Source organism: Zea mays, chromosome 2, assembly GCF_902167145.1.
Source record: "Zea mays cultivar B73 chromosome 2, Zm-B73-REFERENCE-NAM-5.0, whole genome shotgun sequence".
NCBI lineage: Eukaryota > Viridiplantae > Streptophyta > Magnoliopsida > Poales > Poaceae > Zea > Zea mays.
In genome coordinates this window covers 225,303,087-225,323,074 of record NC_050097.1, presented here as the reverse complement: position 1 = coordinate 225,323,074, position 19,988 = coordinate 225,303,087, and the positions used below count along the sequence as shown (strand labels likewise).

At 48.2% G+C, this 19,988-nt stretch overlaps 3 protein-coding genes across 3 annotated transcripts; 1 reads left to right on the top strand and 2 right to left on the bottom strand.

Annotated features, from left to right (window-relative positions):
* Window positions 1-9,946: 9,946 nt before the first annotated feature.
* LOC542476 (ascorbate peroxidase 2) lies at window positions 9,947-12,584 on the top strand. The gene is made up of 9 exons (NM_001112030.2): window positions 9,947-10,146; window positions 10,245-10,419; window positions 10,513-10,578; window positions 11,337-11,385; window positions 11,737-11,822; window positions 11,897-11,976; window positions 12,044-12,146; window positions 12,226-12,284; window positions 12,375-12,584. The coding sequence occupies exons 1-9, from the start codon at window positions 10,028-10,030 to the stop codon at window positions 12,388-12,390; spliced, it is 753 nt and encodes a 250-aa protein (NP_001105500.2). The 5' UTR covers window positions 9,947-10,027; the 3' UTR covers window positions 12,391-12,584.
* Window positions 12,585-13,121: 537 nt separating this feature from the next.
* LOC100216608 (uncharacterized) lies at window positions 13,122-15,108 on the bottom strand. Its single transcript, NM_001143021.1, has 3 exons — window positions 14,842-15,108; window positions 13,455-14,366; window positions 13,122-13,367 (listed from the first exon to the last, which is right to left on the bottom strand). Exons 1-3 carry the CDS (start codon window positions 15,036-15,038, stop codon window positions 13,265-13,267), a joined length of 1,212 nt encoding a protein of 403 aa, NP_001136493.1. The 5' UTR covers window positions 15,039-15,108; the 3' UTR covers window positions 13,122-13,264.
* A 1,077-nt stretch (window positions 15,109-16,185) lies between these two features.
* Window positions 16,186-18,684, bottom strand: LOC103647958 (dentin sialophosphoprotein-related). Its single transcript, XM_008672468.4, has 2 exons — window positions 16,614-18,684; window positions 16,186-16,538 (listed from the first exon to the last, which is right to left on the bottom strand). Exon 1 carries the CDS (start codon window positions 18,363-18,365, stop codon window positions 16,656-16,658), a length of 1,710 nt encoding a protein of 569 aa, XP_008670690.1. The 5' UTR covers window positions 18,366-18,684; the 3' UTR covers window positions 16,186-16,538; window positions 16,614-16,655.
* Window positions 18,685-19,988: the final 1,304 nt, after the last annotated feature.

Genomic DNA, 19,988 nt, shown 5'->3' with positions numbered 1-19,988 from the left:
CGACCGTTGAAGGTTTGGAGCCGTTGGCGCACCGGACACTGTCCGGTGCCCCCTTCAGACCGTTGGCCTGGCCACACGTCACGCGCGGATTGCGCGACCGACCGTTGGCTCGGCCGACCATTGGTTCACCGGACAGTCCAGTGCACACCGGACAGTCCGGTGAATTTTAGTCGTACACCGTCGACGAAATCCCAAGAGCGGCCTTTTGACCAGAGCCAGCCTGGCGCACCGGACACTGTCCGGTGCACCACCGGATAGTCCGGTGCACCCAGACTGAGCAAAGTCTTGGCTGCTCGAGCCAAGTCTTTTCCAATTGTCTTTTCTCTGATTCTAGCACTTAGACAAATATGTCAGTACACAAAAACCAATATACTAAGTCTAGAATCATACCTTTGTATTGATTTGCACTTTGTCCATCCTTTGGCATATACTCATTCCCTTAATGTGTGTTGGGCACTTAATCACCAAAATCTTATAGAAATGGCCCAAGGGCACATTTCCCTTTCAGTTTGTCATAGTCTTCATTGACGACATCCTTATCTACTCAAAGAGTCGCGAAGATCATGAGCATCACCTCCGAATTGTCCTCGGAAGACTCAGAGCACATCAACTCTATACTAAGCTCAGCAAATGTGTTAGAGAAGATTGCCTTCCTCGGGCATATCTTAACTGTAGAAGGAATAGAAGTGGACCCATCCAAAGTGGAAGCAGTATCTAAATGGAAACATCCATCCAACGTTTGTGAAGTTCGAAGCTTTTTGGGAATGGCAGGATATTACCGTTGTTTTATCAAAGGATTCTCCAGCATAGCAAGACCTATGACCGAGCTCCTCAAGAAGGACAATAAATTTGTATGGACCCCAAAGTGTGAGGAAAGCTTCCAAATCATAAAGAAGAAGCTCACAATCGCGCCAGTATTGACACTACCAAACATCCACCAGAATTTTTCATCTTTTGTGATGCTTCAAGGCAAGGTTTAGGATGTGTGCTTATGCAAGATGAGAAAGTTATTGCCTATGCATCACGCCTACTCAAGCCTCATGAGCAGAATTACCCAACACATGATTTGGAATTGGCAGCCATAGTGCACGCCCTAAAAATATGGAGGCACTACCTGATTGGGAACAAATGTCACATCTTCACATATCACAAGAGCCTAAAGTACATTTTCACTCAGCCAGACCTCAATCTCCATCAACGAAGATGGCTGGAATTGATTAAAGATTACGACATTGAGATCCACTACCACCCCGGAAAGGCCAACGTGGTAGCAGACGCCCTTAGCCGAAAACCTTTCGGGGAGAAAGAAACCAACTTCTTGGAAGACTGGAAGAAAGAATCAGCTCAACTGAATGCTTGTCTGGGAGACAATGGCAGCCTCGAAGTCAAACCAATGCTAGAAGACCTCATACGCAAGGCTCAGCACCTGGACACTAAGACGACAAGTCTTGCAGAGAGAACTCGCAAAGAACAACTCCCGGACCTCAAGACAGATGAAGAAGGAATCCTTTGGTTCAGAAACCGTCTGTGTGTACCGAAAGGAGAGGCACGAGAAGTCCTATTTGATGAAGCTCATGACTTAGCCTACTCTATCCACCCAGGGACTACCAAGATGTACCTAGACCTCAAGACCAAATACTGGTGGAGAGGAATGAAAAAGGAGATAGCACAGTATGTGGCCCGGTGCGACACTTGCCAACGAACTAAGGCAGAGCATCAGAAGCCTGCAGGTCTACTTCAACCCCTCCCAGTACCCAAATGGAAGTGGGAAGAAATAGGTATGGATTTCGTAATCGGACTGCCTCGGACCCAAAAAGGGAACGACTCTATCTGGGTTATAATCGACCGTCTTACTAAGGTAGCTCATTTCATCCCAGTAAAAACTACCTTCGGAGGAGCCACCCTTTCCCGGATATATCTTAAAGAAATAGTCAGACTCCATGGTATTCCACGGAAGATAGTGTCAGATAGGGGAACACAGTTCACCTCAAAATTCTGGATGAGCCTTCAGCAAGCTATGGGCACCAAGCTAGACTTCAGCACCGCCTATCACCCTCAGTCAGATGGTCAAACAGAAAGGGTCAACAAAGTCCTCGAGGATTTCTTGAGAGCTTGTGTGTTGACTTTTGACAGGAATTGGGAGTCCAGTTTGCCGTATGCAGAGTTCTCGTATAACAACAGCTACCAGGCCAGTATCAAGATGTCACCGTTTGAAGCCTTGTATGGACGAAAGTGCCAGACCCCTCTGATGTGGTCCAACGTAGGGGAAAAGACACTGGAAGGGCATGCTTTTATTAAGGAGGCAGAAGAGAAAGTTGCCCTAATCCGCAAAAGACTACTCGAAGCTCAGAGTCAGCAGAAGAGTTATGCAGACAACAGGCGGAGAGAACTCAGGTTCGAGGAAGGAGACTTCGTCTACCTCAAGGTCTCCCCAATGCGTGGAATCAAAAGATTTCAAGTAAAAGGGAAGCTAGCTCCGCAATTCATCGGCCCCTATCCTATCATTGGCAGAATAGGACCTGCAGCCTACCGCCTTGAATTGCCAGAATCCACGTCAGATATCCACAATGTGTTCCACATATCTTAGCTCCACAAATGCCTGAAAGTGCCAGAAAGTCACATCGAAGAAGAGGCAATTCAGGTTCAGAAGGATCTGCAGTACCGAGAAAAGCCAGTGAAGTTTCTTGACTCAGCCATCCAAAAGACCCGAAACTCAGAAGTGAAACTCTGTAAAGTTCAGTGGAGTAGAGAAGGAGAAGAGGAAGCCACCTGGGAGAGTGAGGACTCTTAGAGGAGGGAATACCCTTACCTTTTCTCAAACCCAGTCTAAATATCGAGGGCGAGATTCTTTTAAGTGGAGTAGGTTTGTAACATCCCAATTTTGAACTCGAGGTTAGAAACCCTAAAACTCCTAACCCCCCCCCTTGATTATATCCTAAGACACCCCACCTCATAAGACATTTCATTCATCATATGCATGCACCATGGTTGTTAGTAGCACCTCACATAGAATCTTTTGACACCCAAGAAAATATAGATAAATATTTGTTCAAAAGAAAAAGGATATTAAAAGAAAAAGGAAAGAAATAGAAATGGAAATAGAAAAAGAAAAAGGAAATCCTCCCCCCTCGGCTGGGCCGGATCCGGCCCAACCCTCTCTCCCTCTCTCCCGTGTGCCCGTTCCCTGCTCGGCCCACGCGGCCCATCTCCCGCGCACCCGCCCGCGCTCGCGCCGCGCCTCCCCTCTCGCTGATCGGCCAGCCCCACTCGTCAGCGCGCCCGCCCTCCCCCTCTCGATCACCCTCTCTCTGATAGGCGGGCCCCGCCTATCAGCTCTCTCCCCTCGCCCATGATCTGCTATCGACACGATCACCACCGGTCGCCGCTCGCCCTGTCGCCTCGCCATTAACGCACTCGCCAGCAAAGTTTGGCGCCTTGCGTCCCTGTCTCCTTGTGCCTGCCCGAGCCATCCCGTCACCCGCCTGCCCGAGCCATCCCGTCGCCACTGTGCGCCATCATCGCCGTCGTGGCAAGCATCACCGGTGCGCGCCACCTCCCCTCCCTTCTCCTTCCCGGCCGCCTATAAAAGGACCGCCCCGAGCTCCCCCAACTCCTCACACCGGCCTCGGCCTCCTCACACCCCTCCCCCGAGCTCAATCGAGTCGCGTCGCCGTGCCCTTCCTCCACTCCGGTGAGTGCTTCCTCCCTCCTCTGGTAGCCTAGAGTTCAATTGGTTGGGCTCGCAAGGTTCACCGCTCCATCACGAACACGGCACACCCTTTCCCTTCACCTATTGCGCCCGGCAACCTCACCGACGATCTCACCGCCGCGGGCGCCCGCCACCTCGCCGTGGACCGGCCGTCCCGAGCACCCTCCGACCAGATTAACCCCTCCACCATGATCCCCTACCCCCACCCGTGCTTAGCCACCTCCCCGACCAAACGAAAACGAGACCGCGACGGAGAACCGCCGCGGAACTTCACCGCCGGTCGACTCCGACCAGTCCCCCCCCCCCCCCGTCATCGCCCCCCTAATGTCGTTCCCCCTCCTCGTGGCACGTGGGCCCGTGCCCACGACGCCGTCCCCCGCTGGCGGGCCAAGCTGGGCCGCCTGCCGCGCGGCCGCACGCGCGCCCTGGCTGGGCCAAAATCCCCCCCCCCCCTCGGCCTAGTTAGCAGGGAAATCTCTTTTCTTTTTCCTATTTTCATATATTTATGCATATATTGATATTTTATGCACAAAAAATAGTCTAAATAAATTATAGGGCACAAAATAATAATATTTAAAAACTTGGCACACTCCACCAAGCCACCATGGTTGATGTATCGTTCATTACCTATTTTTGCTAGGAGAAGAGGGATCCAATCCTCTGGAATTTGTAGCTCCGGAAGAAGGGAAGGAACCCGACCTCTCCGAAATAGATCTTTCGTGCCAGGAGAACTTTGACGAAGGCAAGTCCATTCTTCCCTTGATGCATAAATTACCTACTCTTTCTACCACTATTTAAGCCGGGAATAAGGGTTGGGTCCTTTGCATTGTGAGAAGAGAGATGGCCCGCATTAAAGAATATCTTTTGAGTACAAAATATGGGATGAGAATAGAGTGTTGTTTTTATTAAACGATGTTTTCAAAAAAGTGTATGATGAAGGGTATTCACCCTTATCTCCCCTTTGAGTGGGATAATCAGGGACTCCCTGGTTTAGGGGAGGGCCTAAGGTGTTGGCTCAGTCGGGTTAGGTGTGAGCAAAAGGATTGTCCCCTCATATAAGGACCGGTTTGTCATCCTTCACTATCTGTACTCATGACAAGTACAACCACTCAAGACTGTATGGGCAGTCACTCAATCCGAACTCATACGGTCCAGACCCCAGGGTTATGATGGCTGGGGAGCACCGGGAGGATAAGGAGGGGGAATGTTTTGTCCGATTTGGACATGGCGGTGGCCTGACTCCTTCTGGTATAACCGTTAAGGTAAGGACGTGCGGGGAAAGAAAGAGATTCGGATTCGGGTCTCATTGGCCATGAGACCACAGAGCCGGACTAGTAGGTAAAGTGTACCCCTCTGCGCAGATTTCAAACCTATTCGAATAGTCTGTGTCCACTGGTATGGGCGAGTCTGGTGTGGTATGAAAATTAGTGTTTTATGATCTCTGCCAACAGGGAAATGTGTGTGTGAGTGTTTTTGGAAATGAAAAACAATACCACGGGAGCAGGAAGCTCAGTGGTGGTTGTGTGTGAAAATGTGCTACTTCTTCCTTTGGGGAAAACCATCAAAGTATTGCCTTTTTTCTAAAAAGGAAGAGTGACTTCAACTCCACCATATAAAGCATGTATTATATAGGTCTCTCTCTCTTTACGTGTGGGATGGGCTTGCGGAATACCTAGTGTATTCACCCAGATTTATTTATGTTTTTCAGCAACTGAAGACTTCTTTTCTGCTATGCTCGACTAAAAGGGGGCTGAGTCTGCACCCAGTCTGCCTGTGGATTGGGCTAGTTGGACTTCCATTGCGCTTTGTATTTCAGGCTCGCTAGAGCTTGTACTATGGTATTGTAATAACTTTTATTCGAACTATGTACTATTTGAAGTAAGTAATGTGGTTACTAGCCTCTTGGGACTAGTAATTGTATCACATTTGAGTCCCAGAGGATCGGGACACTTCATATCCACATTCAGATAAGTGAAATAATGGTACTTCATTTGGTATTGCAGGTGGTCTTTTATTCTCTATGGGGCTTCTAGGATACATCTTCTCCAGAAGCACCATAAGTCTTGTCTTGGGCATTGCACCAGGGCTAGCCACTCTGCTACTTGGCACTCTCAATCTGAAGTTCTGGAGGAGTGGCGGATCCAGCTTCCTGCTTATCTTGGCTCAGGCAGGTAGAATGAATATCATCATCCTAAGCTTTGTGTTACCAAGTATCTGAGTTACAATGTAATCACATTAAAACTAGATGTACATGTGTCTCGTTGCCTATCAACTTGCTTTTCCCCTGTTTTTGCAGCAATTTCTGCTTTCCTGGCATGGAAGTACTCTCATGCTTACTTCTTGGTAACTCTTCTAACCTGTAAAGAATATATAGTACAATCACTGTCTTAGTATAGCGTTAATCTTTACTTCTGTGTGCAGACAAATAGACTCCTTCCTTGGGGCTTCTACGCCTCACTGAGGTCATTTTCTTTGTACCGTCCATCTCCATCCAAAGCTTTTTCCCCCTTTGGACAAAGATCTGATGGTCTCTCCTGCTTGAAAATCATGCAACACTGCAATGGGTTGTTTCTACGCCTATGTGCTACTTGCGGGAGGAAATCCCGCAAGTATATGCTCTTTTGTTTTTGTGATCCACTGCCCAAGTATCTAGAAGGCAAACTAGATTTTGATGTCTCCATATTAAAATTGCCGATATCAAATAAATCGTCCATTGAATCAGTTTTCTATGTTTTCATAATGATGGACAAGGTACACCATGATAGTAGAATTTTTTTACACCATGGTTATCTTGTTTTAATTCATCCTTTCTGCGCTCCAATTATTTTGGTGAATCTTAGCATAGAACTTGGCCTTCTATTGATATCGTTTTTATGCTTACTCACATGGGATAATCTGATCTTCTAACTCAAGAGATTTTTCTTTTGGTAATCTGATCTTCTAACTCAAGTTTGCATTCAGTTTAGAATTTAGGTTATGTTAGTCATAACAAGCTTGAAAAGACATATTAACAAAGAAAGATCATATTAACAGTTCATGTTATGTTTACATTAGGAAAGCTGGAAGAGCCTTTTGAACTCAGTTTTTTTGCTAACAGTGGTGTTATGGTGAAACAGAGTTTTGTGTGTATGTACCAACAGCTAAAATGTAAACACGACATTATCATAGTTGAGTACATGAATAATTATCTCTTATATCTTATCGTAAAATCTGAAACAGTTCTCCTGTAGATGGTTAGCTTGCATTTTACGCTACAATTACCTCAGATCACTTCTTGTTGTATCTTACACCAATTTACAAAATTTCTTGATGTGTTTTATGGCAACCTCATGCGCTGAGAGATACATTCGTTATTATGAAACAGATGGACGATTTACGCTAAAATTCGTACTCATTTACGTTGTTTTGGTTCACGATTTACGCTTAAATCCGTCCGAGCCAGAACCCGTGCACGACCGGTGGCGCACGATTTTCGCGCCGTAAATTTGGGCTCCATTCGCCATTACGACACAAATATACAATTTATGGTAAAATTTGTACTAATTTACAATGTTTCGGTTCACGTTTTACGCTGAAATCCATTCGAGCCAGAACCCGCGCTCAATCGGCCACACGCGATTTTCACGCCGTAATTCGAGCCTCATTTGTTGTTACGAAACAGATATACGATTTACGCTAAATTGTGTACTCATTTACGTTGTTTTAGCTCACGTTTTACGCTAAAATCTATTTGAGCCAAAACCCGCTCACGGTCGGACGCACGCGATTATTACGCCGTAATTTCGGGACCCATTTGTGGTTACGAAACAGATATACGATTTACGCTAAATTTCGTACTCATTTACGCTGTTTTGGTTCATGTTTTACGCTAAAATCTATCCGAGTCAGAACCCGATCACGATGGGACGCGCGAGATTTTTACGCTGTAATTGTTGGGCCGCATTCGCCATTTTTACGCTAGTACGGGACGTGGCTATACCTGGCTGGGGCTTCCTGGTCCCTATATATATATATAGGGAAGAGGTAATGGAAGCCCTGGGCTTCCCCTACTAATGGAAGCCCCAGCCAGGACGCGGTCGATCCAGCACCCGCGTGCTTGCGTCAGCCATGCCAGGACGATAAGCGTAAGGCAATATACGAATGCATATATATATATGGATAAAGATGCGTAAACCATGCATAAAGGAATCTTTTGACGCCCGAATCACGTGGAACGAATATGACACTGTGGACAGCGTTTACGACTGCATAATGACATGTACTTGACGACATAAATCATGCAGTATGTGGTTCTGGTTCTGGCTCGGGCAGATTCCAGCGTAAACCGTGAGCTAAAACAGCGTAAATGAGTACGAAATTTAGCGTAAATTCTATATCTGTTTTGTAACAGCAAACGAGATCTAAAATTACGGCGTGAAAATCGCGTGCAGCCGATCGTGTGTGGGTCCTGGCTCGGGCTGATTCCAGCGTAAAACATGAGCTAAAACAGCGTAAATGAGTACGAAATTTAGCGTAAATCCTATATCTTTTTTGTAACGGCAAACGGAGCCCAAAATTACGGCGTGAAAATCGCGTGCAGACGATCGTGCGCGGGTTCTGGCTCGGGCGGATTCCAGCGTAAAACGTGAGCTAAAACAGTGTAAATGAATACGAAATTTAGCGTAAATCCTATATCTGTTTTGTAACAGCAAACAGGGCCCAAAATTACGGCGTGAAAATCGCGTGCAGCCGATCGTGCTAGGGTTCTGGCTCGGGTGGATTTAATCATAAAACGTGAACCGAAATAGCGTAAATGAATACGAAATTTACGTAAATTATAGACCTGTTTCGTAACAGCGAATGGGGCCCGAAAATTACGGCGTGAAAATTGCGCACGTTCGATCGTGCACGGATTCTGGCTCGGTCAAATTTCAACGTAAAACGTGAACAAAAACAGCGTAAATGAGTACAAATTTTAGCGTACATCATCAATTTATTTCGTAACGACGAATAGGGCCTAAATTACGGCGAGGCGTGGGTCGAACTCCTCCAGGCAGCGGGTGATGCGGGTGGGCACGTTCTTCGACGACATGATGACGACGAGGATGTCCCTAAGCGCCGCTGACTCCTTGACGCGCTTGAGCAGCTCGTACCCAGTCATCCCAGGCACCACCGCCTTCCTGCTGTTGTTGGCCTTTGGCGCAGGGGACGGCGCCACAGACGCTGGAGCGGCAGCGGCGGTGGCCATCGCAGAGACGAATGAGACAAACGCCGTTGCCATCGGGCCTAGGGTGCGCTGCCGCCGTCCGGCCGCTTCGAGAACGCCGTCGCCGCTTGCGTGCCCGCCTTGGGAGCGTCGCTGTCGCTCGTTCCTGGTGGAGCGCCGTCGTCGGTCGCCTGCCTCGGGGCGGCACCGCTGCTGGCTCCCAGGATCACCGGCACTCGCACGCCCAAGGGAACCGCCGCTGCCGCTAAAACCTAATCTCTGGTTGCGTGGGGGTGTTTTTATAATGGCGGTGTGGGACTGGATAACTGCGAGCGCGTGGGTGGGATCGTGGGCCCTATGCACGTAATATGCAGGACGAAATCTACGCTATGGCCCATAGATTTGTATAAATTGTTACACACATCAGCATAACTCGTATTATAATTTGTCGTAAACAGTTAGATATAATAAGCCAAAAAAGTCTAGTGCGGTCTGCGCACCTGGTCAGTAAGTGGTCGGAGCTTCCAATAGTTATACAAATCACAGGGCTCTAAATAATATATATATATATAGACTGTGGATTTATGGGGGATAAACTCGTGCGAAAAAGAAATTAGTTGCGGTTGATTCGATCTATTTATGGACCTTAGGATCGGACTGTACAACCTTGCTTAATGGTACAAATGATGTTTAACATTAACTTACATGACCTAAACTAATTTGACATGTGTAGGGTCGTAGGGTCATGCCAACACCTGCGTAGAGGCGGCAACAAAAATGCAGACCGAAGTACCGAACTGTAGCCGACGTGAGCTCAGCCATAGAAATATTCGGGTCAAGGTCCACGTGGCACCACTCGCCGGAGGAATCTCCGTGCAGCCTGGCGTGTTCACAACTTCACACACGCCCCTACCCCTCGGCCCCGGCTGGATCGATCTGGGTTCCTCCCGGCCGCACGATCGCCGCCCCAACGGCCTCGATCCACCTACTAGAAGCTTCCGGTCTACGTACGTAATATATAATACGATGCGCACTGCGTCGGCCGGCTGGCTCCCACCGAATTCATTCCACCCCCGTCTCCTCCGATCGGACGGACCACCGGGCCAGCAGCGGGGCGGATCGCGTCAGCAGCCATGGTGAAGGCCTACCCCACGGTGAACGAGGACTACCTCAAGGCGGTCGACAAGGCCAAGCGTAAGCTCCGCGGCCTCATCGCCGAGAAGAATTGCGCCCCGCTCATGCTCCGCCTCGCGTAAGGCTGCTCCCCCTTCTTATTCTTCGCCCGATCCCGATCCTATTCGGAAATCCAGAAACTGCTACCACTCCAACTCCTTCCTTGTCCCCTCGCAGATGGCACTCCGCGGGCACCTTCGATGTGGCCACCAAAACCGGGGGCCCCTTCGGCACCATGAAGAACCCCGCCGAGCAGGCGCACGGAGCCAACGCCGGACTGGAAATTGCCATCAGGCTGCTAGAGCCCATCAAGGAGCAGTTCCCCATCCTATCCTACGCTGACTTCTACCAGGTTACCTGCCTATTGCAACTTCGATTACCCATCCTTTCGTATGATTAGATTAGATAGACTAACACGAATTTATTTACGGTTACGGTGTTGCAGCTTGCTGGAGTCGTGGCAGTCGAGGTAACCGGCGGACCTGATGTCCCCTTCCACCCTGGGAGGCAGGTGAGGCTGGTCCCTTTTCTAATAAACCTTTTTAGTTTTATATTGGAAAATTTGGATCCATACCATTAAAAGATCACCACTTTGGATCCATATCATTACTATCTCACTTACATGTGGGTCCACATGAGTCAATGACATGTGGGGTCCATGGTATATATCTAAAGTTTGGATCTTTTAATGGTATAGATCCAATTGTTCCTTTTATATTAGATAAGAAGATGCAGTGTTTGTCGGAGGCTCATAAGTGTGGTTTGGAGAATTGATAACCTGTTCTTCGGCAAATACAGATTGCTTCGAACCTGTGGCCTCTCAGTGAGACACGCATCCTTGGTCTTATGTTGGATATGTAAAAACTAATCATCAAGCCCTAGACTAATCCAACCCAAACCCAATATTTTGGTAGGGTTTATTTAAGCAAAACTAACCCTATTGTCATCAGCCTGTCTACCATTGTACCTGGGAAAGTGGTCTTGATGCTGACACATGTTTCCACTGTTTGATGGCCAGCTTATGGTTAAATAGAGGATAAGCTTGTATAATTAGTAACTAGCTATGTACTGTGTGATGTATTATTTTACATGGGGCATAAAATACTTGTAGTAGTTTATTGCCTAATACTCTTGCCTGGGAGCTGGAGACGTTATAGTGACCGCGAGTGGGAATATGTTATTAGGCATCATTGCTTTAGACTGTTGTTTCTTTACTGTATTTGTCTTGTAGCTACAGATGTTGATGAAAGCATTGTCTTTATTGTGTAGGACAAGCCTGAGCCTCCACCGGAAGGCCGCCTTCCTGATGCCACCCAAGGTACAATTGTAAAATTCCTGTGAAGCTTCTGACTCGATGTTCTGTGAGACATGAGAAAAATGTTTTGTAATAATATGTTGTTGTGTTTACATCTCGTCATTTAGCATTTAGCATCTCAGTGGTAGCAGTACCTAAGTCTTGTTCTGCAGATTTGCATGCTTCTGGGTGTGGGATCTTTCTTTGACTATAAAAGAAATCTTCTCAACAGTTAATGGCTTGATGCATAATAGTTCATTGGTCTGTGTTCTTGGATTGCCTTCTTTGTGATGTGAAGGATAAAGTTAGAGTATTTCTCAATGGTAGGAATGGGATAGGTGGACTTACTGGTTGGGTCTCTCTTGTATGAATCAGGTTCTGATCACCTCAGGCAGGTTTTCTCCACACAGATGGGTTTGAGCGACCAGGACATTGTTGCGCTTTCTGGTGGTCACACCCTGGTTGGTGGATTTTTTTTATTTTTTTGTCAACTTTTGAAAGCTGGTGCTTATGCACAGTTGTCTCTTTCTTGTAGGGAAGATGCCACAAGGACAGGTCTGGATTTGAGGGAGCCTGGACGTCCAACCCTTTGATCTTTGACAACTCTTACTTCAAGTACGTGATCTTCCTTGATACTGTGCTGTACTTTGTTGGTTAAACTGAAGACAACACTGACTGACAGGGAGCTTCTGAGCGGAGAGAAGGAAGGCCTTCTGCAGCTACCAAGTGACAAAGCCCTCCTCTCTGATCCATCCTTCCGCCCACTTGTTGACAAATACGCAGCGGTATAATATATATTTGATCCTTATCATATTTGTTGAGATGGGTTTATGCTATTGTTACCTGGGATGGGTTGATTTGTAGGACGAGGACGCTTTCTTTGCTGACTACGCCGAGGCCCACCTGAAGCTTTCAGAATTGGGGTAAGCGGTGCTGATAGATCTATCATCTATTTCTATGTATTATGATTCTATGTATTATGACTGAATGATTGTATCTCTTGCACTATGCAGATTTGCTGAGGCGTAACGAACCAGAAGAGTGTGGTGGCTGTCGCCGGCCGGCCTTGTGTTTTTGTTGTCTGCTTTTCTCTTGAACGAAGATGTGATGAACTCAGCTGAAGATGTAGTGTGTATGTTGTCATGGTTTATTTTTCTATTTTATTTATCTATCTATAATATCTATCGGAGAAGGTTTGATATGAAGCGGAACACTGATTAACGATGCCAATGCCTCCACATCCAAACCCGTTATGTTTTTGCATGCAGGTGGGTTTCAAGCAACACTTATAACAAGTGTTTGAAACATACACCAGGGTCCTTTCTAATATTAATTATAGTATGCCACATAATTGAAACAATTATTATAGAATTAAAATTATTATTTAGTCTAGCTCCGTCTATCTATCTATCACAAGCACATCATACAGGATTCTATGTCACTTACTGAGTTATCGAGCTCAATCATAGTTGCCAAGGTCACAACCTATACAACTAGCAACGCAAGCAGAAGTGAGCTCTTACACATAGTACTACTAGTTAGTAATAAAGCACGGCTAGCACTACGCAAGGACAACTAGAGTGCTAAACTACTACAGGATCTGATATGGCCAGTTCAATTGGCATATCACATGATATCGATACCTGCATGAATACCAACTCTATTGCACCTCTGAAATTCTGAAATTGCTGCGTTCATTTGATTATACCCTATTATTTAAAAAAAATCCAAAAACAAAACCTGTTGGGATCTCAATACTTGCATTTCAGCTTTCTTCACCAAAAACAAAAGTTACAGCAAAAGGCACAAATGTTTTTTTTCCTCAAAACCTGGGTTCCATTGACAATATCTAGCATGCAAATGCAATGCATCACGTCGCCAAGACATGACCGTACATTGATTATTATCTTGCAGTAAAAATAGGTTCAGCTTCAGCATTTGGTTGGCTTCTTCTGGTATACTTGATAAGCAATCCTTCCGACGATGCACCTGGAACATGCAAGTCCCTGGACACAAGGGAAACATAAGATTAAAGCCAATCCAAGCCAACAGAACAGAACAGGCTGATAAGAGATTTATGCAAATCATCATACCTGATGTAGGGCTGCAGGTCTTTCCATTCCCATTTTGCCCGCTCACGGAAAAGTGCTGCGAACCTCTCAGCAGGCGCCAGTGGCAGATCAGTAACACTGAAAGCATGCACCCAGGTCTCAGCCCCAAGCTTTTCACACAACACTTCCCCTTCAAGCATCTGAAGATCCGGACAACACATTCCTGAAGGAATGCTTCTCTTCCATTTCTCCATAAAGTTGCTGAGCTTCATCTTTCCAGCGCCAAGTGCTCTCCGAGCAAATTGTAAGCATACACGCTTCTCATCAAGGCTCCAAAAGCTTCTGGCTTCCTGCTCTACCTTTGTGCCAAATCTGTTGAGGCAGTGGGTTACGATATTATGCGTAAAACCATCAGATCCCATGACAGAGAGCACATCACTTTCTGGCATTGCCTTTAATGGCCAATCACGCAACACAGAGTTGTGCAGGATCATGTCAAGAATCGTGTTCACAGAACTGGCATCAACTGTCCTCCAGAATCCATCAATGTCAACAGCCGAGAGGGCATTCAACGCATCTAACAGCTCGCCATCACTGGCCTGGATAAGTTTGCAGAGGTCTTGCCATGTGTACAGCCCCTTCTTATTCTTATGTTGGAGGTCATCATCCCCAATATCCTCATCAAGTATGTAGGGCCGCTCCCGGAGAAGGCTCTTAAGTTTATCTAGTCTTGGAGCGACTCGGACCAATTCAATGCTCCCCGGTGCCAGTTTAATGGTAGCAGCCAACGCATTAGCATTGCCACTGGTGTTGTCTGGTCTTAAGCATTTAGCAGATGGTTCCCCAGGTGGTATCAAAAACATAGAATTTGATGTGCCAACAAACTTCATGGAGTAAGTTGCACAAGGTGTGCAGAGGACAGCATCTTCATCAGGACGCCCTCTTACAGTCACCCTACATCAAACAGAAATGCCAACAACAAAAAACAAATCTAAGAGTGAACTGAACATGACACTAGGATGAACTCAAGTTTAAATACACATGATTAAGAAAACAATAGAGATGCTCAAATCCCCATGGATTTTTCAACCGTGTATGCTATTCAACCATTATGGCATGGAAATAATGGAAGCCAATTTGATAACAGTTAATTGTGCATTAGTCAACAACGATGTTAGAGTAGTTGGTGCACATGTTGAAACCTGGGGATTTTCAGATCAAGCATAAAAAACAAGCTTCTGTTGGAAAATGATTGTGGATCTGATAAGTAGCAGTGACGCCCTAATAACACACGTAAATCTAGAATTTGTACCCCCCCCCCCCCCCCCCCCCCCCCCCGGGGAATTGAAAGAATGGGGCTGCAGAATCTTGATCTATAGTGTGGGACACAGAACACATCGATGAGGGCTTGTTTGGTCGGAGAGCTTACCGGCCTTGCAGGAGGTCAGGGAGGAGGTCGTCAGCGGCCTCGAGGAGCACGAGGTCGTCGTGGGGACCGAACGCCTGGTGGTAGCACAGCGACACAGAGGAGGCGCCGCCGGCAAGACCCAGGACCGCGTCGGCGCCGCCGCCGCCGCCCCACTCGATCTCGGTCTGTCTTCCTGCGTCCTCCATCTCCGCATCCATGGAATGGAATGGAATGGAATGGAAATGTTAGGCGCGCTTTAGGTTTTGGTGGGTGAGCTTCGCGCGGGAAATGTTGGTCCAGGATGTCAGTCTACGAACGGTGGACGCCCGCCAAAACAGATAGTACTCCTGCTCCAAAATAATCGCGTAGTTGCTCTACTACTGTAATGTTAGCATTAAAAACAAGAAGTCCTAATTTATAAATCATTTGTCTTTTTGTCTTCTATTTTATTACATTTTATTATCTAAATTATCGAATATGGAAACCTCTAAGTTTAACTGAGTCATCTTATTTTTAAATTCACAATTATCATTTATTTTTTATTGTGATGTAGTTCATCATATAATATTCTTAATTGTGAATTGATTTTTTTCGTCGGTCAAACTTGGTGCTAAAAAAAGTCATTTGCAGTACAATCGGGTTTTAGCATTTGCAGGGCTGTACCTGATTTTGCATTCCGCTTGTTTCTGATTGACAGCTTACTGCAAGCAAAACTGCAGTCATGTGTCTCGCTTTCGGTACTGTAGGGTCATTCTCAAGTACATAGACACTTCACCCGTATGCTACTAAACCCTTGGTTCTACTTGTTACTAATTGCTCGTGTCGTAGATCTAATAGTTAGAGGTCCAGCTAATTGTTAGTTCAATTTATTAACTAGCTAAGAGTTACAAACAGGGCCTGATTGTCTTTGGCTGTCAGCGAACCATGCTAACACCCAAGCTGGTCTCAGTTTCAATTAGTATTGGTTGGATGTTGGTCTTTGCCTTAAAAAATATTGGTGTAATATCATTTATTTTTTAAATAATATTGATTGATGCCAAAAAAAAGGGAAGAAACGAAATTCATGTGACAAATACTTCGAAAAGGGCAAAAATGACTTCCAACCAAATCAACAAATTCAAACAGGCGGCTTCTTTACAGTAAAGCTGAGCATCGAACCAAGCAATAAAATCGTTTAAAAAAAACAGGCTAAGATGAACACTCCGCTCGTTTTGTTTGAACCAATCAAAACATAAGAACGAACCCAGCAAACACACGCGGCCTGTGGCAAACTAATAAACAAAATGCATAGCAAGCACAGCACACTACACAAGAGCATGTACAACACGGCTTCAGCTCACTCATCATAGTAATAAACTAATAATATGGAGAGAGAAAAAACTGCTTCACTAGCCTCGCCACAATCAAATAAGCAGTTGCTGCTGATAGAAGAGAAAAAAACCAACATAATAGAGACATCCACAGACCACAGCTGTGCAATTAATAGGCAATACAAAAAAAAAAGATAAGTTTCTAACATAAAAGGAAGCGCATCACGCTACATAATCTAATCTACCAACTAATAATTCAACATAAATTAACTCCGGTACCAAGTAGACAGCCTAAAATTTGCTCACTCAACACAGTGACTTGATGTGACCTGGTCAGTGAGCCATCCTAACTCTAAAGTCAGTGACACCAGCTTATGCTTCGTTGCTCCAAGCTTCATGGTGCATTTCCTGAATTCACCGTATGAAAATTTGATAAGAAAATGAATACGGAATTTTAGTTGGGAACAATCAAAGAATGTATACCTCTGTGAATCGCAGTGTATCCAGTCCATCAGACTGCACCATTTAAGAAGCCTGAGGCTCCGATGGCAAGTATTTAATTTCAGATGTGAGAAGCGATGGACCAAATGCGTTATGCTTCCCCGAACTGTGATATGCGCTCTCTGCATCAGCGCTCTTAGAGAAAACTACTTTTGCAATCTTTGACTTCTTAGTGATCACAGTCTCACGCTCCACGATCGGTCCATGAATACGGAATATGCTATTGATGTCATCAACAGAAGGAATAGCTTCTGGACTGCTAAAATGTAGAATAAGAGCGGCTGGGCCATCTGCAGGTTTTTCATTCGACGAAGGATCTGCAGGAGCCCCATTTTCCATATCTGATGGGGCTCCTTGAGGTGGTTCCTCTTGCTTCATCTTCTTATTAGCGCTCCTGTTAGTGTTCTGAGAGGGCCGCTTCCTCTTGCAACCTTCATAGTCACTATCACCGTCGTCGAAATCGCTGATGATAATATCACACCAATATGAATCTTCGGCCTTTCTAGCTGAGTACAAGCTCCCAGCAGACTTCCTACGGCCCCTCTGGCCATCCACAGTCATGAACTGATCCTTATCATCACTGGCTTCTGGCTTTGGAGCTAGGCCCAAGCTTCTGACGGGCTTTTTCCTACCCTTCTTGCAACCAAAATTCTCAAGCAGCTCTTTATCTTCATATACACTAGGCGCCTTGGAGTCCTTGTGCTTTGAGAAGAAGCTAACGATCACAGGAGCAGAGTCATAATTGCCATTTACAGGATCAGTGGCGATGGACAGAAGCTGCAGCAACATCTCATCAGCCGATGGATACTCTTGAATGCCATCTTCGTCCTTGAGCTGTGGTGCGTCCCTGCAGGCATCTGTTTTCCTGGGCCTTCCTCGAGGCCTGCCGCTGCCACCGCTGCTGCCCCCCCTCCCCCTGCCCCTGCCCCTGGACCCCCTCCTGTGGTCGAAGTCCACATCGGAATCCAAGTCGGTGGCACCCCTCTTGCTGGGGTCCCAGTCCTCATCGGAGTCGTCGTCCTTGACGAGTTCCTCCTTCCTCTTCCTGCCCCTCCTGGAACTGGATGCGGGGGTGGTGAAGGCGGCGGCGGCATCCGTGTCAGCTTTAGGATCGGGCAGCGGGAGCGGGACGTGTGGGAGTAGACCGAGCTCCAAGGTGTACTGAGGTGGGTCCGGCAGAGCCCTGAAGGCGTCGAAGGCTCTGAGATGCGCCTTGGCGACGGCGGCTTGCACCCTGTTGGTGAAGCCCATGCGATCCGCGGCGAGATCGTGGAGCGAGGCGAGGAAATCGGCGGAGGCGAAGGGGCGGGCGGCGGAGGCGAGGGCGGCCTCGACGCGGCGGGAGAACTCGTCGAGAGAGGCCTCGACGGCGGCGTCAAAGTCCTCGCCGCCGTCGTCGTAGAGCTCGGCGACGGGGAAGTAGGGCTCGTAGGGCCTGAGCTCGGCTGCGTCGCACCAGGCGAAGGCCTTGTCGCCGAAGTAGGAGACGAGGAGCTGGGCCTCGTGGCCGGTGCTGTTCCCTCCGGCGGAGTAGATGAGGCCCGGCCAGGCGGCGTGGTTGAGCTTCTTTCCCCAGACCATGTCGCCCGGAGCGAAGCCGCTGACCATGGGGGTGTCGGGATCCGGAGGGCGCGGGTGAGCGGGAGGCGGGGGGTTCTTGCGGGGGCGGCCGCGGCCGCGCTTGGGTGGCGCCAGGGTTTGGGACGTGTTGTTGAGGTCGATGCGCTCGGACATGGTGGCGGTGGTAGGGTTAGGGTTTGGGGCTGGGGATGGAATCGATCCGAATGGAATGTGGGTGAGGATGGAAGGGAAGGGAAGGGAAGGGGACGGCACGTGATGCCTCCTCCCACTGCAGCTGCGCTCTTGCTTTCTGCTCTCCGCACTCCACTCCCGCCTCTCTCTCTCCTCGTTTTGGGACGCTATGCTCTATTTCACCGACGAAACAGTTTTGCTCGAGAAGCTGTTTCTCCTGTGCAACCGCGCTCCAACTTCACCACGCGCGGAACCGGAATGCTTCACGCTTCAGCCTCGCCCGCCCATGCCCATGCCCATGCCCATGCTTGCATGCACAAAGAAAAGTTTAGGCCCACGCCATATCTCTCATCTCCACTCTCTCTCGTCATAAATCACTCCACTTATTTGAACTGTACCTAACTCGTATCTAGTATCAGATCCAGTTTTAAGTCAAAAATCACTGCCCTTATTTTGACCGTGAATTATTACAGGTCAAAAATTATAACCTGTATCCGTCTGTTACAATGGTTAGACCGAAAAGGATCGAATAGCCCATGATTAGATCTAACTATAATACAAAATTAGAACAAGTATAATAAACTAATTGTCGGCGTTTCGAGACCGGGGGTCCCTAAGCCGACGAGTGAATGTCGCTGCGTGCCCCAGCCCAGATAGGTCGACGCGAGGCCGAGCGCGAGGGGGGAAGTGAGGTGGCCGGAGACAGGCGTGAGAGAGGTGGGAATCCCGCGGCCTTCGTGTTCGTCCCGCGCCCAGGTCGGGTGCGCTTGCAGTAGGGGATTACAAGCGTCCACGCGGGAGAGGGAGCGAGCGGCTTCAAGCGAGCGCCTGTCTCGTCCTCGTCCCCGCGCGGCCAACCCCCTCTAAGAGGGCCCTGGTCCTTCCTTTTATAGGCGTAAGGAGAGGATCCAGGTGTACAATGGGGGGTGTAGCAGAGTGCTACGTGTCTAGCGGAGGAGAGCTAGCGCCCTAAGTACACGCAATCGTGGCGGCCGGAGAGATTTTGGCGCCCGGTTTGTGTGATGTCGTGGTCGTCGGAGGAGCGCTGGAGCCTGGCGGAGGGACAGTTGTCGGGGCTGTCGAGTCCTTGCTGACGTCCTCTTGCTTCCGTAAGGGGGCCGAGAGCCGCCATCGTCAGGGAGCGTGCGGGGCGCCATCATTGCCTATCTGGCGGAGCGAGCCAGATGGGACGCCGGTCTTGTTCCCCGTAGCCTGAGTCAGCTTGGAGTAGGGTAATGATGGCGCCTCCCGTTGACGTGGTCGGCCCGCGCCCTAGGTTGGGCGATGTGGAGGCTCCTCCGAGGTCGAGGTCGAGTCCGTCTTCCGTGGCCGAGGTCGAGTCCGAGCCCCTAGGTCGGGCGAGGCGGAGGCCATTGGCTGAGGCCAGGGCGGAGTTCGAGTCCTGGGGTCGGGCGAAGAGGAGTTCGTCGTCTTCTGGGGCTGAGCCCAAGTCCGAGCCCTGGGTCGGGCGGAACGGAGTTCGCCGTCTTCCGGGGCTTAGACCGAGTCCGAGCCCTGGGTCGGGCGGAGCGGAGTTCGCCGTCTTCCGGGGCTTAGCCCGAGTCCGAGCCCTGGGTCGGGCGGAGCGGAGTTCGCCGTCTTCCG